Genomic DNA, 24,084 nt, shown 5'->3' with positions numbered 1-24,084 from the left:
CCTAATCGCACCAAAATGGGACCCCAAAGAAAATTGAGGATATATGTTGGATATGATTCTCCCTCTATAGTGAGGTATCTTGAGATACAAACTAGAGATGTATTTAAAGCCCGGTTTGTGGATTGTCATTTTGATGAATCAAAATTTCTAACATTAGGGGAAGAGAATAAGCTTCCTGAAAAGGAACTTAATTAGAATGCATCATCGTTGATGCATTTAGATCCTCGATCAGGGCAATGTGAACTAGAAGTTCAAAAGATTATACATTTGCAAAGAATAGTAAATGAATTACCTGATGCATTTTCCGATACAAAGAGGATAACCAAATCTTATATACCAGCGGAAAATGCCCCAATTCGAATTGATGTTCCAGTGGGACAAGTAGCCACTGAAGTAAATTCACGCTAGAAGCGTGGCGGGACGGAAAATACCCCAATTCGAATTGATGTCCCAGTAGGACAAATAGCCACTGAAGCAAATACACGCTAGAAGCGTGGCAGGCCTGTCGGTTCCAAAGATAAAAATCCTCGAAAGAGAAAAGAGATAAATACTATTCTTGTTGAAAAAAGACATAGTAAAGACACCTGCAGTTGTCCAAAATTTTGATATAATTTTAACGCCAGAAGACGTTCAGGTACTTGAAAATTGTGAAAATGATGAGATCTCGATAAATTATGTCTTTACAGGAGAGAAATGGGACCGAAATAAGACAATTGTCAATGAAATATTTGCATATAATGTGGCATTAAATATCATGCATGAAAGTAAGGATCTTGAGCCAAGATCAGTCGAAGAATGTCGACAAAAGAATGATTGGCCAAAATGGAAAGAAGTCATGAAGGCTGAGTTAGACTCACTTGCAAAACGTGAAGTCTTTGGACCTGTAGTCCGTATACCAGAAGATGTAAAACCTGTTGGATACCGATGGGTATTTGTGAGAAAACGAAATGAGAAAAATGAAGTTGTGTGCTATAAAGCTCGACTTGTGGCACAAGGTTTTTCACAAAGGCCCGGTATAGATTATGAAGAAACGTATTCCCTTGTAGTGGATGCGATAACATAACGTTATTTGGTCAATTTATCTGCATATCATAAACTGCATATGCATTTAATGGATGTGGTAACAGCCTATTTATACGGCTCATTAGATCGGGATATCTATATGTCCCTAAAGGACTAAAGATATCTAAACCATCCAATGAATATTCGCAAGGGTTATACTCAGTCAAATTGCAAAGATCTTTATATGGTCTAAAGCAATCTGGACGAATGTGGTATAATCGTCTTACTGAGTATCTGGCAAAAAACGGATTCAAGAATGATGATATATGCCCATGTGTTTTCATAAAGAAATCTGCATCTGGGTTCATTATAATTGCTGTGTACGTTGATGATTTAAATATCATTAGGACTCCTGATGAGATTCCAACAATTATAAAAACTCTGAAAGAAGAGTTTGAGATGAAAGATCTTGGAAGGACTAAATTTTGTCATGGCCTGCAGATCGAGCATACAAAAAATAGGATCTTTATTCATCAAGCGACATACACAGAGAAGATCTTGAAAAGATTTTATATGGATAAGTCACATCCTTTGAGTACCCCAATGATCGTAAGATCTTTGGATATGGAAAAGGATCAATTCCATCCTAAAGAAGAGAATGAAGATATCCTTGGTCCTGAAGTACCATATCTTAGTGCCATTGGAGCGCTAATGTATCTTGTCAATAATACGCGACCTGACATATCATTCGCGGTGAATTTACTAGCAAGATATAGTTTCTCTCCAACCAGAAGACATTGGAGTGGAATCAAACATATCTTTTGATATTTTCATGGAATGGTTGATAAGGGGTTGTTTTATCCCTATAAATCCAAGTCACAACTAGTTGGCTATACAGATGCCGGATACTTGTCTGATCCACATAAAGGGAGATCTCAAACAAGATATCTGTTTACATATGGTGGTATAGCTATATCATGGAGGTCCATGAAACAGACGATAGCAGCAACCTCCTCTAATCATGCTGAAATACTAGCAATTCATGAAGCTAGTCGCGAGTGTTTTTGGCTGAGGAGCCTGATTCAATATATTCTGTTATCATGTGGACTGACTGATCATAAGATGGTTCCAACTGTCTTGTTTGAAGATAATACAACTTGTATTGCTTAACTTAAAGGCGGATATATCAAAGGTGATAGAACAAAGCATATTTCTCCCAAATTCTTCTTCACTCATGATCTTCAAAATCAAGGGACAATTGATGTCCAACAGATCCGCTCAAGTGATAATCTGACAGATTTATTCAAAGTCACTCCCAAAATCTTCCTTTGAAAGATTGGTACATGAGATTGGGATGTGCCGATTTCGAGACATTAAATGATGTCGGCAAGAGGGGGAGACTGTACTCTTTTTTTCTTGGTCAAGTTTTTTTTTCATTGGGTTTTTCTTGACAAGGTTTTTTAATGAGGCAGTCCCCATCTCAAAGGATATTGTACTCTTTTTCCTTCACTAAGGTTTTTTCCCACGGGGTTTTTCTTTAGTAAGGTTTTAACGAGGTAATAATCCTAAATGGTCATCCAAGGGGAAGTGTTATGATAAGTATGAAGTGGGTATAAGGTGGATGACCATTTATCTATGTTATTGAGAATATCAAGAGAGATTGTGTAATTAATTGAGTTTGAAAAGTTGACCCCTTATATGTATATAAATAGGGGTTTGCTCTGAAGGATAAAAACACATCAATAAAGCATTTCTTCTCTCTCTACGAAGCTTTTCTTTCTCTTCATATTACAAAATAATATTAATATATAAATTATAGTTATTATGGTAGGATGATATTAATATTGGTGAATATTAATACTAGAGTCTTTCATTTATATTTCTTTATTTTATCTTCCTTATTTAGTTATTTTATAACAAACATGAGTTAATTGTAAAATTAAATATATTGTCACGTTTAAAAATGAAAAAAAAAGATTACCTTTCATAGCTTAAACCTAGTCTATTTTTCCCAAAAATGAATATGTTTTAGACAAAAAAAATCCAAATAACTAATCATCATATTATATGCAAAACTAACGCTAATTAATTAAGCATAACTTGACCCACATTTCATGTCAAATCTGTAATACTACAGCACTTGTCGAACCAAGTAGGGACAATGCAAACATGTGTTTCCTTCTTTACTTCCATCACATTTCTGCAGGTGAGAAAAAAAATTTGTTTCCACACCATAGCATTATCCTTATTATTATTATTATTATTATTATAATAGCCTTATATTGCTATATATGCTTCGTAGATTCCCTGGTTGATGTGAAAGGGAAGTGCTAGGGTTTTTTTTATTGAATTTGAATTCTCTAAATTTTAAATTTTTATTTTAGAGAGAAAAATGTGATCTCTTATTCTTTAATGATTTCTCTCAATTTTTTTTGTCTCACCTATAAAATGGTGAGAGATTATACTTTGGGTGTGTTTGACAACCACGTTCAAAGAGAAGAAGTACGTTTAGATATTTTGAAAGCTGTAATTTTTGGTTTGGCAAATTTTTTATTCATAAACGCAGAAGTGATTTTGCATTCAAAACCACGTTTTCAAGAAGTAACAATTTTAAGCTTCTGTGTTTCACCAACGGGCTTTTAGCCATCAATACTCAATCTTTATTTATCTTTTACCAATTTTATCCTTTATGCATACTATTGTATTATTTATATTATTTTTGTTTATATGAACTATCTTTTTCTATTATTTACTATTTTTTATTAATTATTTATTTGATATTATACACTTTTATAATTATAATTTTTTTGTATTATTTTTATTTTTTTAATATAATATATTGATCTTATTAAGAAAATAAATTAAACAAAAAATTAATTGTAAATAATAATAATAAAAAATTATAACATACTAAAAAAAGTACTAAGAGTACTAAAAATATACTATATAAAAAATATCATAAATTTTTTTTAATTTATTTTAATTACTACCAAAATAAATATTTAATTTTTTTATTATTTTTAATACTCTCTAAAATTTATATTTTGTTAGTTTTAATTAAAAGTATATTTTGCCAATTTTTATATATTATTTTTATTTTAGTGTATAAATATTAATTTTATTATAGAATTAATTAATAAGATCTATTTAAATATCTAAATTAAAATAATATACAAAAATTATTTAAGTTGATGTTTATTTTAGTAATTTTGTATCTAAAAGTGATTTTGAATAGTGTAATCCAAACAACATTTATTTTACTATAATCTATTTTGATATAAATATTTCCAAACATAAATCACTTAACACAAACTTATTTTTCATCAAAATCAAGTTTGCAAAATCAATTTTATTCAAACTCTCGTTTGCAAACTGTAATCCAAACACACACTTTATCTTCTAAGGTGAAATTCAAACTTTAGAAAATCTAAATTTTTTTTATTAACATAAAATCTCATTTTCATGTGTTAATTAGTTAATCTGGTTCGTATACATTAGCGTTAGTTATGTTTTTTTATTTTGTCTAATTTGCATGGAATCCATTTCATGAAATGACAAAATTGTTTTCTTCTATTTTTGGTCCTTTCTATGATCTTGTTTTAGCCTTTTTGGTTCACTTTTTAAACATTTTTCTGTGTCTGCTACGTAATTTTGCTTTATTTTTTTTGGGGTGGGGTTATGAAAGTTATTTATTCACTCTGTACCATGATATTTTGAAGAGGAGTTTGAGTTCACTTGGCAGTGAGGAGAGAGAAATTTTATACCTTTTGGTTTTGGTTATGAGAGAAGCTAGTCCTTTTTTTTTTTTTGTGGACGGACTGACTTGCTGGTTTAAAATGGGAGGGGCCGAGGAAAAAGTTGTTTGGAATGGTTATAGGCCTTTGTTGTTGCTCTCCAGGCTTTTGTTCCTTTCTTTGTGTTTTTCTTTTGTTTTATTGTTATTTTGACAAAAAAAAAAAGATTTGTATCAGGTTAGATTTTTTTCTGAAACAGGATCAGGTAAAATTATGTAGAGATATAAATATGAATTTCTCAATCAGAATAATTATACTGTCCAAAAAGTGTTAGAAGAATTATTGAAAGCCCAAAACTGTAATATTGCACAAAGCCCAACAGTGCAACAAAGGCTTGAAGCCTAAATATATTCCGTTGATATTTCTTTTTTCATGCTATATATATTCAGAAGGTCCCTAAGTTAATTCGTCTCTTCACTCCCAGTCACTCTCTCTCTCACGTAGTCTTGAGAGGCAGCTGCTTCAAATTAGGGATTTAGGTTTGGGGATAGGGTTTTAAGTTTTAACCTCTCCTACGTATGCATTTTCAGCATCTTCTGTAATTGCGATCTCCAATGGCCATGGATCCCACCAAGAAACGCAAGCTAGACGAGAACGGTTTTTCTGCCGCCCCCGCCGCACCAACCGATGGCGACAATCACCTCATGCTCACCCCTACGGACGCCCGCAAGATCATGGAGCGCTTCACCCCTGACCAACTCCTCGACATCCTCCAGGACGCCGCCGTCCGCCATGCGGACGTCCTGGCCGCCGTGCGCTCCGTCGCTGACCCCGATGTCTCCCAGCGTAAGCTCTTCATCCGCGGCCTAGGCTGGGACACCACCACCGACGGCCTCCGCAACCTATTCTCCACTTACGGCGACCTCGAGGAGGCGGTCGTTATCCTCGACAAAGCCACTGGCAAGTCCAAGGGCTATGGCTTCGTCACCTTCCGACACGTCGATGGTGCACTCCTCGCTCTGCGCGAGCCTAGCAAGCGAATCGATGGCCGTGTAACCGTCACGCAGCTTGCCGCAGCAGGCAATTCAGGCGCCACCACTAACGCTGCTGACGTGGCACTGCGAAAGATCTATGTCGCGAACGTGCCGCCGGACCTCCCCGCGGACAAGCTGCTGGCGCACTTCTCGCACTACGGGGAGATCGAGGAAGGGCCGCTGGGGTTCGACAAGCAGACCGGAAAATCAAAGGGTTTTGCGCTTTTCGTGTATAAGACTCCTGAGGGGGCTCAAGCTGCTTTGATGGAGCCCGTGAAGACGGTGGATGGGAGGCAGTTAAATTGCAAGCTGGCAATTACGGATGGGAAGCAAGGAAAGCGAGGCGGGGCGGCGCCAGGAGGGGCTGATGGCGTTCAGGGTCATGGTCATGGCCATGGTCACGGGAATGCTCATGGTCATGGGGATGGGATGGGGATGGCTCCGGCTTCTGTGCCAGGAACGCTTTCGGGTCAATATGGCGGCCCAGTTGGCAATTTGGGTTCTTATGGAGGGTTTGCTGGTGGGCTTCAGGGTCAGCCTCCCATGGGGAGTCATCCGTTGAATTCTTCAGTTGGTGGGCTGGGCTCTGTTGGAAATCAGGCTCCCCCAGCGATGGGCGGGGCTGGAGGGTATGGGTCTGGTCTTGGAGGCCATTATGGTGGTTATGGTGTGCCTGGATCTGTAGGCTTCGGTGGAATGGGAGGTGGGGCTGCAGGTGGTGGTGCTGGTTTAGGAGGAGGCGGCGCAGGTGGTGCTGGCGCTGGTGGACTTGGTGCTGCTTTGGGTGGCGCTGCTTCAATGTATAGATTGCCGGGTTCAGGCGGAATGCCAGGTGCTGGGTATCCTGAGAGTGGACATTACAGTTTATCAGCTTCGTCCGGTTACCAGAATCAGCATCACCCGCCTGCTGGAGCCTCTCCTGTTCCTAGGGTTCCTCCTGGTTCTATGTATCCAAATGTTCCCCCTTACTACTGAGGTAATCGTTTCTTGCTCCTATTTTTAACATACTTTGTAGTTTTGTCATGTTTTCTCTTTATTTTCGTCGATTTGCTCTTGTTATCTTGTGTGATTCTTTTCTTACTTCCTGTGCTTTGTTTGTTATTTTGTTGTAAACTTGTTCTTTCTTTGGATTGTATGTTTTCTGGTTTGGTTCATCAATAATCAGTGCCGGGGACTACAGAGTAAACTGAGAAGGATTGTCATGAGAAAAATGTTTATTGTTAATGTTTAATTTGCTTACCTCGTGCATGACTGCATATTGTGGATTGCCCTTCGTTTGTTGTGATCTGTTTGTGTGTTTCCTTGTCATGACATGGGTGATTTGTTTCTGGATTATATCATATATGGGGTGTCCTCCCCCCCCCCCCCCCCCTCTTTTTTTTTTCTTTTTTCCCTTTAATTGATGGTCTTCATTTATTGGTCAGTCTCTGACAGTGTGACCTACTTGGTTGTTATCTTGCAAAAATTCTATTGAAAAGAGGTAATGAACACTCTTGATTGCTTGTGTTGTTGTTGGAGATCATATGCCTGATCTGTAGTTTTATATCCCTGATCAATAAATGTTTTGATTTCTCTGATATGATGGGGGGATTGATAATTTAGAATTGAAGTGTCATGGTGAACTTGTGATTTGTACGATACTTCTGTCCTTCCATTATGGAGCACACTTGAGCATCTGAATTTTTCCCCTTCAAAATTCTATTATTATTTTATTGACCAGGAAAATTGTTCCAACTTTTTCAGCATGCTGTTCTAACTTCACTTAATATTATCTCGTGGGTGGTCCATTACATGATGCTTAACGTAAAAGTTAGTTACTCTTGTCAGCACTATAAGATTTATGGAAAAATGTTTAGTACTGCATTCACATTCTCAGCAAAAATGCTTAATGACTTTGCGTTGTTTTTTTTTTACATTGTATTTTGAAACATAATTAATTTTTAACATGTCAAAACTATCAAGTGTTGTGCTTATCATGCAATCTGCATCTGTGCTATGTGGCTGCATTTATATATTGGTTTACCTTGTTCTGTTTTCAGAGTGGCACTTCCCCAACAATTTTCTGATGAATGTTCATTTTGCTTTGCCTTGTTTGTGGGTTCAGCTTGTCTGTTATGCTGTGTATGTTTATGTTTTTTTTCTCCTTTCCTCTAGTTTAAATTGTTGTTGTACATGCAATACTCTTTTATGGCTATTATTCATACTCATGAATTTTCATTTTGCTCTGTCCAATTTGTTTGTGGATTTGGCTTGTTTCTTCACTTTCCTTTTTTTTTACTTAAAATGCTCCTTGCCTGTAGTTTTAGTTGTTGTACATCTTTTTATTTACCTCTATGCCCTTACAATTATGTTCATGTATGTATTTAGAAAGCTGTGTTGTGTTACTTTGTAATGACACACCGACTCTTTCCTTGGTTCTTAACTAATATAGAGCATCATAAATGTTTTTGTCAATAAGCTATTTTTGTTACTGTATAATTTTCTTAAATGATGGTTGTGAAATGAATTGAGTTGCGAATGGATGTTTGATTCAGGTCTATCATCGGTTATTGGGCGCAGATGCTTTATGTGCTTCTGGTGATTGCGTGATTGCAGAATATGTGCTCTGGTGTAATAAATTTATTAGTCTGTCCTTTTACAGCCTGCTGAGCTTTGATTTGTTTGTTTTATTAGTGAAAGGCAGTGAGATAGATTAGTTTTGTACTTTTGGCTGGATCATCTTGGCTGATAGGATTGTTGTTTTTGTTATGTAGTTTTGAATTCTGGTGATATTTAGTAGCTGAGTTTGTATTTAGTTCTTCCTACTAATGGTTTCAAAAAAGGTTTTTCTTTTTCTGATTGTGTTTCATTTGGAGAATCAATATTTTCTATTACGCCGTTAGTTTTGTTGGTTATCTAATTATGTTGGGGATTTTCCATGGTAAATTGACTTTGTTCGTCCAATAAGGTTTTAAATTTGATTTAAGAGTCCCTACATTGAGGGTTTTGTGTTAAGTTGTTCCTTTTTGGCCTATTTTTTCCCCTGTAACAATCACAGTGTATTGTAATGTCTGTTAGTAATTTTGAAAATTGAATGTTTCACTACTAGTGCTTTCCCTTGATTCATAGCCCACATCTTAGCTTGACATTTCTTCATATGTTAAGGGTTTGATATCAGCTGTACTGTTATTCTTTAAATTCGCACATCATGATCTAAGTACAATTTATTTTAAATTGTGGTATTGACCATTTTTCTTCCAAAGATATATAGGCTTTGCAAAGCTGTCAACATGATCGAATTTTTTGAGGCAGTTACGTTGATTTATTATTCTGTTGCATAACTGATTCTATGTTGTATGACATTTTTGAGACATCACCTTGCTGGTTTCAATTTGCTCAGGATTGCAACTCATTGGAATATGTTGTTGCCTTGTTGATATTCTTTGAGCTTCTCTAAATTTGTGGTTCTATTGCTCCTTGAGAGCCTTGCATTGTAATGGTGGTTGAGTAGTGAAATTCGAAATTTTGCCAAATTGGTGGTATTGTTTCCCAACTAATGGGATTCTGTTTGTTTAGCTGGTTGATGATGAGCCACTTTGTGTCTCTAGTTTATCAATTGGTGTATATGTATCATATTTGTTTTGGAGCAATGCTAGGGGGCCAGCAATTTTTGTGATTGTTAGCCATCAACTAGCCATCAATGATGATTTGAGGGTGTGAGATTGGTATGAGATTTCATCCAATGGCTCACCTTCCTTTGCTGGTTATATGCTGACCAAAATTCAATAAAACTGCTGGCCCCCTAGACTTTTCCTTTGTTTTGGGATTGTCCATTGCTACGTGAAGGATGGCCAGGGACAATGCTATGTTTGAGTAAGCAGGACCGTTCATCCTAATATGCTGTTCTCACAATGCCCTTAAAGAGCCTTGTAGATCGATTAATTCCTTCCTTCTATTTATACTTCCTATCCCTTATCAGTTATCACTTGACATTTAAGGTTAATATGCATAATATGATTTGAAAATGTTTTACTGGCTGTATCGCATGCTTGGTTTGATGTGTTGGTTACATTTGTCCCTAAGTCTGGAATCTGGCTATGTATATTCTGTCTAATTCTTCACCCTGCCTCCCTCCTTTCTCATCCTTATACACCACATAATTGCACTCGAACTCTTGGAGTCTTAGATGACCGCGCTTGTTAACTATCTTAGATGACCGCGCTTTTTAACTATCGTTTTATGTTTTGGGTGTATTAGTGGAATGTGTTACTCTATGTTTTACACTTTTTTTGGTTATGTTATTTGGTCTTCAATTTGAGTTTGTAGTGTGCTTCTGAGATTTTTCATATCAATATGATTATGCCGTCTGTTCTTTGAGATTGATGGTGCTTCATATCAATTCCTTCTGCTACATTGTAGGAAATGTCCAACATTCGATCATTGCTAATATCCGCAATTTTTTTCTTTATGCATTGGGTTCAATTTGTATCCGGATGTAATATTGTATAGTTGAAGTGCTCAAGTTCTTTCCTACAACTTTGTTCATATAACTTGATCTTTAGTCTTGTTCGCTATGAATTTGGATGCGGCGACCGAATGTTAAATATTTTGTTTCTGTCCTTTATATGTGGATTCCCTTAAGCGATGAAATTTGTGAAGCCTTAAAATAAGGGGGTTAGTTACTCGTGTTTTCTCACTTTGCATGATTCAAATATTTAAAGTGAGGCGATAAATATTAGTGTCATATTATCCTCTTAAACATGCCCTCTCTTTTTTTTTCTGGTCTGGTACCTGGGCCAAAACTGGCCTAGACCCACAGCAGAATAACCAAGCCCCGACCCGCAACCCAACCAGAAATTCAAACCTGTGATTCCCTCTTCCTCTTGCGCAAGAGATCAAATGTGCACCCTTCATTGCGGTGGCTTCCCCCTACGACCACGCCCTCTCTTTTTGAACTGACAGATGCATATAGTGATTGTTTGGTTAGTGTCCATGTCCATGGTGGACATGCACACGGTGGTATTAAGTCCATCATCTGTTTGCCGAGAGAGTTTTTTTTAGGTAGTGGAACACAAATGTGGATGTAAAATGCTTGTACCCTCAGCATCCCCAACATGGTGACTCTTCCTTCTCTTTACCTATCATTCCTCCCTACTGCTACTCCTTCCAAGAAGCTCTCGGTGTTTCTCTTTGCTGCCCGATTTCCTTGTTTGTTCTCCTCCGCCTTCATCTTCCCCAGATTGGTCGTGACAACTCCAGCTTCCAAGTGCACGAGGGCTTTGTTTTTGTCAACCTTCCAGTTCCACAGCAACATTGTCTTTTCCTCGCCTTCTTGATCTGCGACAGCATCTTTCAGATCCCCTCCTCCCTCTTTTCCCTCTCGATCTGCTCCACCTTTGCCTCTCTACCCCACCATCGTCTTCCTCCTCCTCTACCTTCACCTCTCTTCCTTGTCGTTGTATCCCTCTAGTTCTCTTTTATTTATTATTTGTATACTTTTTATGTATATGGATTTTGATTAATGTTAGAGTATTTTGAATTGTAAATGTTGAACTGAACTTGATTTTGTGCTGCTATGTTGAATTGAATTTGTAATCAAGAGTTGTTGATGGTGGCGGTTAGGGTTGAAATGATGTAGTGGTGGTTGTACTATGCGGGTAAAAAAGAAATTTCGTATGATTTTATTAGGGAGTCTTAGAGTAATGGTTGAGTTGTTTCCATGTGACTTCAAGGTCACAAACTTGTGCACCGGGTTGCTTTATTTATTTATTTATTTATGTATTCCCTCTTTGGCATCACCAAACAAGATAAAAGAATCGGTGCATTCTTATGTCTGTCTCCTTGTCTATGTCCTTGTTTGAAGGACACTAGCAAGACGCAGTCAATTAGTCATATATACCGGTTATCACTGGTTTTATTTCTTCCTAACATCTGGTGGAATGAGTATGTTAAAATGAAGATGGAGCTGGACCGAGAGGTCTGCTAAAACAATATGTATATGCTGGCTCCTCCAAAAACCATGGTAGATTGGCGGTGGTGCATCCATGCAGAATAGGTAGATGTGGTCTTGGTAATTTGAGAGGACATCATTCACTCGATTTTCGTGGCCAACTATTTGTCCTGCTTGTAATCGATTCAAATGTGTATTCCGTGACAATAGCTGTATTTTAGTATGCATTTTGGAATTTATCTTGTACTTATTATTGATATTCAATGTGCGTATATTCAAGGTTTAAGCATTTTCAATTATTGGATACGAATTAAAATGTTGTATCTACGGTGATGAAATATTGTTCGCTTAATAGAAGTGCTTATTATTAGTTCAGGTAGATCAATCAAACATGGTTTGAAATTAATTTGATCTATGTTTGAGTTGGTTAATTAATGATGAATAACGGTTGGGATATATTTTATAGTTAAATGATTATTCTGTGAAATGAAAAAGTTTAATTATCAGTAATCTACTATGGAGATCCACAAGTATTTTAACTCGAGGTTTTAATTATTAGCATAATGGCATGGACAAATACGAAGTTAAGGTTTTCAGTGAGATACGATTTAATAATGTGTTCTAAGTATTTCTTTGATTATTCCTTTTTTTAGCCAATTTTTTTTTATTTGAGAATTAGTCAAGGTACAACAAAATGAATTATTTAAGCATGACTTATGTTAGATAAACTATGGTTGCCTTAAATAAAGGCCCTCTTTAGTATCTAAATGTGTGAAGATTTCAGGACACAATGATGTGATCATCGTCTGAAATTGTGATTTATGCAGAGTTCAAAAGATAACACTAATGTCTAAAGTATTTCAAAATTACGTGGACTGAATCTTCAAATCCTAAACACTAATACCTAAAGATAACGGACACAAGACAACACAATTATGTACTCATCTTTGGCGGTTTTTCTTGTGGAATGAACCGTTTTGTCTCTCGTTTTCCAGTTTGACCAGTTTGACTGACAAACTCAACCCTATTTAGATAAGCCCCGATAACGACTGTTACAAGATCTGAAAATACAGACCAATACTAGAATATAGATAGACAAGAAGACTATAGCAAAAGATCTGAAAATACACGGACACGGATAGGGGGACCAATACTAGAATATAGATAGACAAGAAGACTATAGCAAAAGATCTGAAAATACACGGATACGGATAGGGGTGGGAGACACGTGGACATATGAATTTTAAAATTTTATGAGATATGTGAAAACGGTATATAAAAATATTTTTTAGATAAATTATTTTTTTAGGTTTTCGTCGACAATCTACCGGAAGATATATCAAAGCGGGAGTTCTTTAACATGTTCAAATGGACAGGCAGAATCATCAATATATATCTGTCGCGAAAGACTAAAAATGGCCAAATCTACCTATTTGCTTTCATACGGTATACAACGAAAGGAGGAATATTGAAGGATGTTACGGATATGAACAGGTGTGTTCTAAGAGGCAGAAGACTATTTGTAGGAGAAGCGAAATATAGAAGGGAATGTGTAATGCAATTTAGGAATGGCAAGAATAAGAACGGCAAGGAGATTACTGAAACTGCAAGACATGGCGCAGGAAGAAGTGATCCAACGAATGCAAATGTAAGAGCAGTTGAGGTAAGAGAGGCAACGAAGCCGAGTGGTGCACTTATCAAGGATTCACAAAACAACAGTAGGTCGAAGAAAATAGAAGTTCCGATATCAGATGAGAATGTTGTTTGGTTGCAAAGAAGTATCGTCGGAGGTACGAAGAAGGCGATCAAGTTCAACGCCCTCCAGGAAAAGATTCACAGAGAATGGCCAGGAGTAACACAAGTAAGGGAGCTGGGAGCTTATAAAGCTATGATAACCTTTGACACTGTGCTGAGTGCTGAAGAAGCGTACACATTTCGAATGAATGATTTATTAAGGCTGTTTCATATGGTATGGAGATGGGATGAGACGGAGAAAAGTGAGTCTAGAAGAGTTTGGTTGGAATGCTATGGAGTTCCATTGCATGCATGGTCAAGAGACTCCTTTCGCAGGATAGGGGAGCAATGGGGAGAGGTGGTTAAGATTGATAACTTAACGGAGTCATGTAGTTCCTTTAGCGTGGGTCGAGTTTTGATTGATACGTGTGTCTTTGATATGATTAACGACTGGATTCACATTACAATAGGTACAAGCGGATTTGATCTCCTCCTAAGAGAAGTCGGAGGAGAGGTATATCGGGAGGAGTGTTTTCGGGAGAGCTACAAGGAGTTAGGGGACAGACAAGCATTACATGCTGAAGAGACGGAACATGAGGAAAATGGTGAAGGGATGAATTATGGTGGCAGAAGGCTGGTTGGTGACCGGGATCTGGTGGCTGAGCTCATGCCGGAGAGATGCAGGAACGATGAATATAAAAAGGATAGCTTCGTAAATTCACTTGTAGATTTGAATGAATGGAATAATTAGAATTTGAATTCACATTATGGTGTGGCTAATTATCCGGCATTTAATGAAAAGGAGGATTCTCAGGGATCAATAGAGATTAATGAGGAGATTGACTCGGATAAAACGGTAACATGTGAGTACGGGGAGCATTGTGGTAACAAAATTTATGAGGCTGCAAGTAAGAATAATGGACTGGGAGTAACAAAGCCCAATAAGGAGGGTAAGGAGTCCTAGCCTAGAGAATTTGATTTGGGCCTTAAGAAGGGTGGATCTACTTGGATTTCTAGCCAGGTTGGGTTTGAGCCCATGTCCATGATCCGGCAAGGGCTGCAGGCTGGGGCTGTGGGCGGTTCACTATTAGAGATCTCAAGACAAAGCAGGGCAGGGGATGTAATGCGGGCTGGTGCGGAAGGAAGCGGGCAGCATCGCGAGGTAGCGGCGGCTGAAGCTCCTCGACTGGAGGGACGGCATCCATCTGAAGACGCTATGCGCGATGAGCCTGACCGGGTAGATGGCGCAAAGGACGGTAAGATGATCAAATTGACGGATAACGCCGGGCAGTTCCTCGTGACTGAAGAGGCCACATGGGAGGCGATGGTTGGGGGTCTTGTTGGAAGGAAGACTGTGGGGGCAGGTGCCATGACTCCGGGAAACGGACTTCACCATCGGAGAAGTGGAACGGTCCTCAACAAGGCGGCTGAGGGAAAAAAGGGTTCAAAATGCGGAGACGGATCTGGGAGCAAATACGGTGGATCCTGGTCATGGAGAAGGGGCTGCTGCTGAAATACACCGCAATGCACATACCAACGATCGGCATCTCTAGATTGGGACAAGATGGAGAAGGCAGGATATGAATGGATTGATGAAAGGTGGGACAAAGGATTATGACAGGGGCCAAGAGGAGGCATATGAGAGCCGTACAGACGCAGGTTCAGAGGCTGAGGCTAGTTTGGAGGGCGAAAATGAGCCTCACAGGGAGGAACTAAGGCGGAGCTGGGAAGAAGAGATGGCAGAGAACAAAGAAGCTTGAAAATTAGCTATAAAGTCCAGTGCTCAGTGTAGTGATGAGGAAGATATCATGGCAATCCTGCAGGAGCAAAATGAGGCAATGGCCCTGAAGCGGTGACAGGCAAAGGAAAAAAGAGAAAATACGAAGAAGTCGGACAAAATCTCGCAACCAGGTGTGTGCTATTAATGTTAAATGATTATAAGCTCCTGAAATATTAGAGGTTTAGGTGGTGCTGGAAAATTCAGTATGTTAAAGAATCTCAAAAATAAGTTTAGATTAGAAATGTTGGGGTTGATAGAGACAAAAGGAGCTGGTGACTAAGTTTGATGTTATGCGTATTTGGGGTAGAGATGGAGCTAGTTGGGAGTATGTAAGTTCAGTTGGGGCTTCAGGAGGTTTATTGCTAATATGGGATGAAAGAGTATTCAAATTGACTAATTGCTATAAAAGAGATAGATGGTTGTGTGTAGAAGGAGTTGTGATAAAAGATAATTTTCAGTGTGTTATTTGTCTGGTATATGGACCACATGTGAGATCAGAGAAGATAGTAGTGTGGGAAGAGTTGAGTTATATTGCAGGGTTGTGTCAGGTGCCGCTCTGTTTTTTGGGTGATTTCAATGAAATTATGCATTTGGAAGAAAGGAAAGAAGCGACTACCTTACGACGTCTGCGGAGGACTTTAGAGCCTGGATAAATGATATGGAGCTGGTTGACTTGCCGCTGAATGATTGGAGGTATACATGGTTTAGGGGGAGCTCGTGCAGTCGAATCGATAGGAGCCTTGTTAACTTGGGGTGGTTAGAGATGTATCCGGGGACACGGCTAAGGGGAGGTCCAAGAGGATTATCAGATCACTGCTCGTTGATTATGGAAGAGAGCAGAACGTTTGATGGCCTAAGACCCTTTCGGAGCCTGGACTCGTGGTTCACGCATGAAGGGTTTCTAAGGATGGTGAAGGAAGAGTGGAGGGAGTTAGGTGATGTACAATTCCTAGACAAGATGAAAGCATTATCAGTTCCAGTTCGGAGATGGCACAAGCAGCATTTTGGGAATATAGCTGAGAAGATAAGAAAGTTTGAAGAAGAGATCAAGAAGGTGGATGATATGGTGAGTAGTGGTTCGTACGATGGTACAATGGAGTCAAGAAGAAGGGCGTTAGTGAGATGCTGTGAGAAGTGGCATGTCAGACAGGATGTCTACTGGAAGCAAATGTCTATGTCCCAGCATGTTGAAGAGATGGATAAGAATACTAAATATTTTCACAATATTGCTTCGGCAAGAAGAAGGAATAACAGAATAGAGTCACTGGTGATTAACGGGAGACTAATAAGAAATCAAGCAAGAATGAAGGTGGCGATTCGAGACTTTTATAAACATCTGTACCACCAGGAAGCCTCCCCAACGGTGAGCTTTAGAGATGGTTTAGTGAACATACTGGAGAGGGAGGAAGCTGAAGCCTTAAAGGTGATGTTATCAGCAGAGGAAGTGAAAGAGGCGGTATGGGATTGTGAATCTTCGAAAGCACCAGGGAATGATGGGTACAACATAAATTTTATTAAAAAAGTGTTGGGGGGAGATTGGATCGGAATTCACTACAGCAGTGATGAGCTTCTTTGAGCATGCAAGACTACTAGCAGACTCCAATGTCACATGGGTTGCGTTGGCATCGAAATTCGTTGAGGCAAAGGAGATAAAAGACCTTAGACCAATCAGCATGGTTGGTTGTGTTTATAAGGTTATTTCTAAATTGATGACATGAAGAATGAAGAGTGTCATGTCCGGTTTAGTTGGAGAATCTCAGAGTGCCTTTGTGAAAGGAAGGAAGATACATGATGGAGCATTAATTGCATGCGAAACTGTGCATTGGCAAAAACTACAAAGAAAGGCATCAGCGATTATCAAACTGGACTTCCACAAAGCCTATGATAGAGTTAAATGGTGCTTTGTTGATACTGTTTTAGAGAAGATGGGTTTCGGTAGTACATGGAGGGCATGGATTTAGGAGTGTATAAGGTCGGCATCTATCTCTATTCTGGTTAATGGGTCTCCTTCAAAAGCCTTCAAAATGGAGAGGGAATTTCGTCAAGGTGACCCATTATCGCCGTTCTTGTTTGTCTTGGTGATGGACGTGCTCAACAGAATGATTGGCGAAGCAGTGAGGAATGGTCGAATATCCCCACTGTTGGTAGGTAGGGATGATATTGAGTTATCGCACTTACAATTTGCGGATGACACAATATTATTATGTCCGCTAGAGGAGGAGACAGTGAGAAATTATAAGAGATTTCTGAGGTGCTTCGAGATTATGTCGGGACTGAGCATTAACTTTGAGAAGTCGAGCTTGATACCAGTGAATTGCAGTCAGGAGTGAACTAGTCGGATGTGTCACTTGCCTGGCAGCCCTACCGGTGAGGTATCTTGGTATTAGCCTAAGAGCAAATCCGCGATTAGTAAAAACTTGGAAGCCGGTAATAGATAAGGTGGAAGAGAAGCTCAGCTTATGGAAAGCAAAGGTCCTAAGTAAGGCTGAAAAGTTGGTGCTCATCAAGTCTGTAATAAACAATCTACCAGTGTATTACCTGAGCCTGTATAAGATGTCAAATGCAGTTGCACGAAGAATTATTTATCTACAGCAGAGGTTCTTCTGGGGGAAGGAGGACGGACGACCTGGCATGGCTCTCGTGAAGTGGGAGATGATCCAGGCACCAAAGAAGTTAGGAGGGCTGGGAGTGGGTGACGTAGTGGTACGTAATACATCTTTATTGTTTAAATAGTGGTGGCGTTTCTCAAAGGAGGACTGTCCGTTGTAGAAGAAGATTGTGTGTTCATGCAATAGATTGAACCCAAATCAGTTGCTGTCTACTCAGACTCTACCAATGAGAAGAGGTCCATGGAGAGACATATGTCAACTACAAATAAAGGAGCAACAAGTAAGGCAAGAAATGATTGATGGCCTTGCTATTGAGGTAGGGGACGGCAGGACCACCAGATTTTGGGAGGATACGTGGCTCTAAATAGGAAAGCTGAAAGACTCTTATCCGAGACTCTTCTTGATTTCAAGCCAAAAAGGATCACCAATTGGGAATTGTGGGTTTTGGGATGAAATAGAATAGGTTTGGCATTTTCAGTGGAGGCGGGAGCTTCGCCAGTGGGAAACAGAAACCTTGGATCAGTTGCTTCATGCCTTGCAATATGTTAAACTGATAGAAGAAGTGCAAGACAGAGCGGTGTGAAAATTTGAAAAGGAAGGCGTTTATACTACTAACTCATTTGTACAGGTTTTGCAGGAAGCGACTCTGGACAAGGAGATTCTGAGTTACAGATTCACAAAAAAATTTAGAGAGGTTTAGTTCCACCTCGAGTTGAGTTGTTCACTTGGTTTGCTCTGATTGGCCGGGTCAACACAAAGGACCGACTTAGTAGGTTGGGAATTCTGGAACCAAATGATAATATATGCATGTTGTGTAAAAAAGTAGTTGAAAGTGTTCATCACCTGTTGGTTGCTTATGAGTTTTCTTGGCAGGTGTGGTGTGTATGGATCACAGTATTTGGTCAGGTGTGAATAACTCCCGATACTTTGAAAGTTCACTTTGAGAGTTGGAGATCCATGCCTATGAGAAAGGAGGTACGCAAGTACTGGTTAGTTGGGTTCTTTTCAGTTATATGGAACATTTGGTTACGGAAGAATGATGTAATCTTCCAGAACAAAATAGCAGGAGTTGTAGAGTGTGCAACACAATCGTTGCTTTGTGCTACAGAATGGTGTGGAAACTAGCTCATGTTGTTGATGGCTATGATGGAGATGACATAAGAGTTGGTTAGTCTTTTATTATTATCTTAGTTTATGTATGCTCCACTTTGAGTGTTGAGCTCTTTCTTTCAAAAAAAATTAAAAATAAGACTGGACCCACTGACATGTGGTGGTATTTAAGTGTGTCCGGAGAAGAATTTTTTATTGTTTATTAAGACGTAGACACAGTAGACACGCGTATCAAACGAGTGTCATGTCTAAAATGTGTTCTACACATGGATACGACAACTTAACAAAGTGTCCATAGCAAAATAGAGATGCCAAACAAATACGTTACCACCATGGCAAATCAGAATGACGATAAAGTGGTTAGTGAAATAGGTCACTATTAAAAAATTCAGGTTACGACCCTTCTGAAGGCTAAAGCATTGCAAACCTATTTAGTGATGACAAGGCTATCGATTATCAGCCCCGTCAATAAAAAAGACCAATTTTACCAACACCCTCAAGGACAATACTAATATCTTCTTGTGTCAGTAAAACACATTTGTAAATAATTTTATCTTTTTTAGTATCAACGATTTAACCGTCAATAATATTTAGTAATAAATTTTAATCGCTTAATTATCCAGACAGTTATAGAGTCGGTCGTAATAAAAAAATATATTTTATAATTATACAAAAAATTTAATCATTGGTACAATTATTTTTTTTTTATCTTTTTTAAAATAAAAAATTAAATTGTTCTGGAATTTATTGTGAATCTGCATTGTTGGTACAGATGGTATTTTTTGAAATTGTTCTAAAATATTATTTTGTTTTAATCTGCATTGTTATGAAATATGCATTTATACATATGTATGTTTTTTTAAATTGTTCTGAAATCTATATTGTTCTAAAATTAAAAGTTCAATTGTTTGGTTTTTCTTTTAATTTTTTTTTGTTTTTACATTTTTTGCTCAAAAAATTCTATAGAGATATCCACCGAAAATGGATATTCAAACGGATACCGATACCTGTTATATATATCTATATCTGGAGTGGAGATGGAAGCTTTTTGACTGCACGGGGTAAGGACATGTCTCTGTTTTCATTAGGTACCGCTTGGTTTGGTAACACACAAAATTTGATGGACACGGGAAGATATAGATGGACATAAATACACAAAATTTATGTACCATCTATAAACTAAGACACTAAGACGTAAACACAAAACACTAATTTTTTCTCTTTAAATTTCAATTTTAACTTTAATCCTTAATACCGTTTCTTCCTCCCTTTCTTTTCCTCTTCTCTCTTCTTCTGCCTCTATCTAATATCTATCCTCTTTCCTCAATCACTCCTTTCTGCCATCACCACTATTACTATTGAAGATCTATTGCCCACCACTGATAACAATGGTGATAGTGGTGATCATGTGTAGGGTAAAATAGATATTTAAATTAGAGAATTGTGTCCTGTATATTATCACTAAACATAATAAAAAATTTTGTGTATATCTATGTTTATGTTTATTTGTATATTTATATTTGGGGTTGCTCTACTGTACAGATGTAATTTTGTACAGATTTACAGATATACTATTTTCTTGTGTCTCCTGCTGACACGTATTGTCTCTCTTTTGCGGTTGGAGCAGGCTTTCAGCAAGGTGTGGCCGTGTAGGCGCTCACGGGTGGGCCGAGTGAGCCGAGGTAGTTGCATGAAATGGAACGAGATTTGTGTGCACGGGTTTCATTGGTGAGACGTTTGCATTTGGGGCCTAAGTGGACGCAAAAAAAAATAATGGATGAAAAAAAGGCAACTTAGGTCTTCACCTCATGCCTCTCCTCTCAGCAGAGCAAAACCTAGCTCCGTCTACGAGGGTCGCCGCCGCTGGTCTGCTCGCTGTCGCTGCTGGTGGCGCTTGGGTTCTGCGTGTGTTCGTCGTGATGAAGCTCGCTTCCTAGTTCGCATATCGCCAGTTGCTTCGTTGCAGCGGTGGAGTCGTTGTCCCCCGGCCGTTCACCCTTGTCAGTGGCGTTATCCCCGCCATTGCTTGTCATTTATGTTCAGTTATTCTCCGTAAATTATTAGCAGACGCATCTTCATGAGATCAAAATAATTTTTTCGCTTATGTCATTCTAGATTTGCTAGAGTAGAAATACATAATAAGCATAGTATTTTTTCGAACATAATTGATTTCTTCTTCTTGGTTATGTCGTTGTTTATGTGTGAATAAATAGTTGATGGAAGATTAGTTAAGAACTTAACATAACCAAGGAACATTGGCGTCCAACGCCAAAACAAAACTTTTACTGTTGAAGTCGTTAATTGTGGGATCAAACTGTAGGAGTATTTTTTTTTTGCAGGAAAAATATGAGTGAAAATGCAAAGAATTGAAGAAATAAGCACTGTAATTGCAGCATGGACAACTATAGAGAATTTAATTTTAACATGTGTATGATGATGCTGGGTTTTGAAAGGTCTTATTGCCATGGGTACTGCTAGCAAGGTAGGCAGGATAATGAATATATAGTTGTTGAGATGGCACTTTCTGGTATTGTCCATGTAGATTTTTGTCATTTTTTAGTATGCACTTTGATGGTTCACATGTTCTCCATGAAAATTGATTTAAGTTGTTAGTTCTATGTGTTGTATTGTAAATTGCTTGGTTTATTCAGAAAGAAATGTTTTATGCTTGATTGCCTCTGAATATTAGAGTTGTTGTAGAGTTGAAGACTTGTTGCACTCTACTAAGCATGGATAATTTCAAAGACAGTAGTGAGTAGACACATGAACATGGTAATTCCAAAATTGTTTCATAGGGGATAGGCCATATACGTAAATTATAATGAAGCTTGTGAATGAATTATAATTAGATATTAATTTGTTGTTGATATTATAATAGACATAAATTTTTTTCTTTTTTAATTCCTGTGCTTAGAATCTGAAAAGGGTTTTTATTCTCATGTTAATAATTGTGCTGAGAACTTTGTTGTTCCTAATATGGTGTATAGGCTGTTAGTTTCTGTTTTTAAGTTAGTGAAAAAAAAGTTAAAATTGGTGAGTTTTGTTAAGAAAAGGAATACATTGGACAATCTTCGTTTTCACTCAAAGAAGAAACAGTCGAATTAAGTCCAGTCAGTTAAGTAGAAGACGAGATGGCAGAATAGTTGTTGCTGATTTAGTTAAGTGGAAAAAATATTTTTTTATTCCTTGCGAAGGTGCCGATGAATTCACTAATGACATAATGAGTGTTAATATGTTATTTTTAAAATCGTAGAAAATCAATCCAACCAAACCGTTTCAAGGAGAATTCCAAAATTATTGAAGACATGACCTGAAACAAGTCCTCTTTATTATTGGATGCTTCCTAAATTACCACTAAGCTGTGTTATTTTTCGTTATTGTATATATTAATTATTACTTGTGTTATTTTTCGTTATTGTATATATTAATTATTACTTATACAGTTAAAACATATGATAATTTTGTTAAAAATTATTTTTATTTCATACTCACTTATATTTAAATTAATCATACTTTTTTATTATTCATAGGGTTGTTCATTATTTGGTTAATTAACCAAATTAATTTTATATGATAAAATTAGTTATTAACCGGTTAAAAACTGATTTTTAAAATTTAGTTATGCTTAACCATTTTTTAATAATATGCATATGATTTTTAAAATTATAGTGTTTCATTATATCACTACTCTTACTTCCATACGTAAAAAATAGCCGTTTTATACAGCATTCAGTCATTATATCACCAACCGATATACTTACATATTTGAGTCTTTCACTATCTTATTTAGTCAATGTTCTAACAAATAAATAGAATCAACATATCTAAAGTACAGCTAAATTGTATTCACTTCAATACATTTTTACATCTCAACATTCTTGCGATACTGCATGAATTATACTTTTACTGTTAATCCAGTAGTGCCTACTCAGATATTTAATATTTGTTCAATCATATCTTTATTCATTACTTTTTAAATTATATAAAATTATCCTATAATGAATACAGCACCAAAATAACTACTGCATGCTAAATAAACTAAGTCTTCAGTGATCACCCAAAATTTCGTGTAGGCGCATATATTCTTTCTCTTCTTTTTTTTTTGGGAGCCACTTAGATAAATACGCTTAAAATGTCTTTTTTTAAAAATATTTTTAAGTAATTAAAATTTAATACATATAATTGATTAAATTATGTTATTTTTATCAAAATTAGATAAGATAAATTGATTTGGCCAAAAAATTGATAAACTATTCTTTGAACCGGTCTAAATTAATAAGTTTTATAAAAAATAATTATAATATTTCTATTATAAAAATGACTAAAATATTCTTATATATATATTTAAGAATCCTAAATTGTAACTCTTTTCTTTTCTTTGTGTCGTTATAGGATTAGAATTTAAGATTTTTAAAATTAAAAAATTATATAATAAAAATATTTTAGTAATTTTTTATAATAACGTTATTGTAGTCATTTTCTATAAAAAAAGAATATTAATTTAAATCGATTCAAGATTTGGTTTATTGATTTTTTGACCAAATCAATTTGTCTGATCTAATTTCAAAAAAAATAATATAGTTTAATCAATTATATGTATTAAATTTTAGTTAATAATAAACATCTTTAAAAAAGACATTTTAAACATCTTTATCAAAGTGTCTCTCTTTTTTTTTTCCTGCCTTCAATTGGGTTATGCAATCTTCTATTTATTTTTTCCTTTTTTTCGGGTCAAGGGGTTATATACCCGTTACTAACTTACTGAAACAGAGATGCTTTTAACCCATCCTACCCTTTCAACCATGATTCTCTCACAGCCCACCTTCATCCAAGGCCTTGTATGGAGTCTAGTCCAGCGGGTCCAATTCTCCTCATCCAAGCACAGCACGTCCTTCCCAAACGGAGCTCCCAACATGAGCTACTCGGCTTCGTGCACGCTTCACGTCACCCCTTTCAGCTAACAGTCACAAGCGGCTTTCTCTGAACACCTGTCACCACGAGATAATTCCAAGGAGAATATCTGTATCCTCCAATCTGTACACTATAATTCCCTTTATATTTGTGTCTTTATGTCTAAAAGACACCAACCAAACACAAAGATAGAAACCATTGTCATCCCTATTTGAGTTGTTCAAAAAGAATTTTTAGAGCC

The 24,084-nt window shown here is 37.3% G+C and overlaps 1 protein-coding gene and 1 pseudogene across 2 annotated transcripts; both read left to right on the top strand.

Moving 5' to 3' along the window:
- LOC140183355 (uncharacterized) overlaps positions 1-24,084 on the top strand; it is a 177,511-nt pseudogene that overhangs the window by 133,469 nt on the left and 19,958 nt on the right.
- On the top strand, positions 5,169-12,015 carry LOC112790045 (UBP1-associated protein 2C). Of its 2 annotated transcripts, none has more exons than XM_025832264.3 (2): positions 5,169-6,746; positions 8,305-8,605. In XM_025832264.3, exon 1 carries the CDS (start codon positions 5,351-5,353, stop codon positions 6,743-6,745), a length of 1,395 nt encoding a protein of 464 aa, XP_025688049.1. In that variant the 5' UTR covers positions 5,169-5,350; the 3' UTR covers position 6,746; positions 8,305-8,605. The 2 variants fall into 2 exon arrangements, with proteins under 2 accessions (XP_025688049.1, XP_025688046.1); XM_025832261.3 differs by lacking the exon at positions 8,305-8,605 and adding an exon at positions 11,709-12,015 and having other exon boundaries at positions 5,204-6,746.

This window comes from Arachis hypogaea, chromosome 3 (assembly GCF_003086295.3).
Source record: "Arachis hypogaea cultivar Tifrunner chromosome 3, arahy.Tifrunner.gnm2.J5K5, whole genome shotgun sequence".
Lineage (NCBI taxonomy): Eukaryota > Viridiplantae > Streptophyta > Magnoliopsida > Fabales > Fabaceae > Arachis > Arachis hypogaea.
This window is presented reverse-complemented; position numbering and strand designations above follow the sequence as displayed.

Excerpts from the sequence above, each read along its gene's own strand:
- LOC112790045 (XM_025832261.3), top strand. The coding sequence starts at position 5,351 with ATGGCCATGGATCCCACCAAGAAACGCAAGCTAGACGAGAACGGTTTT.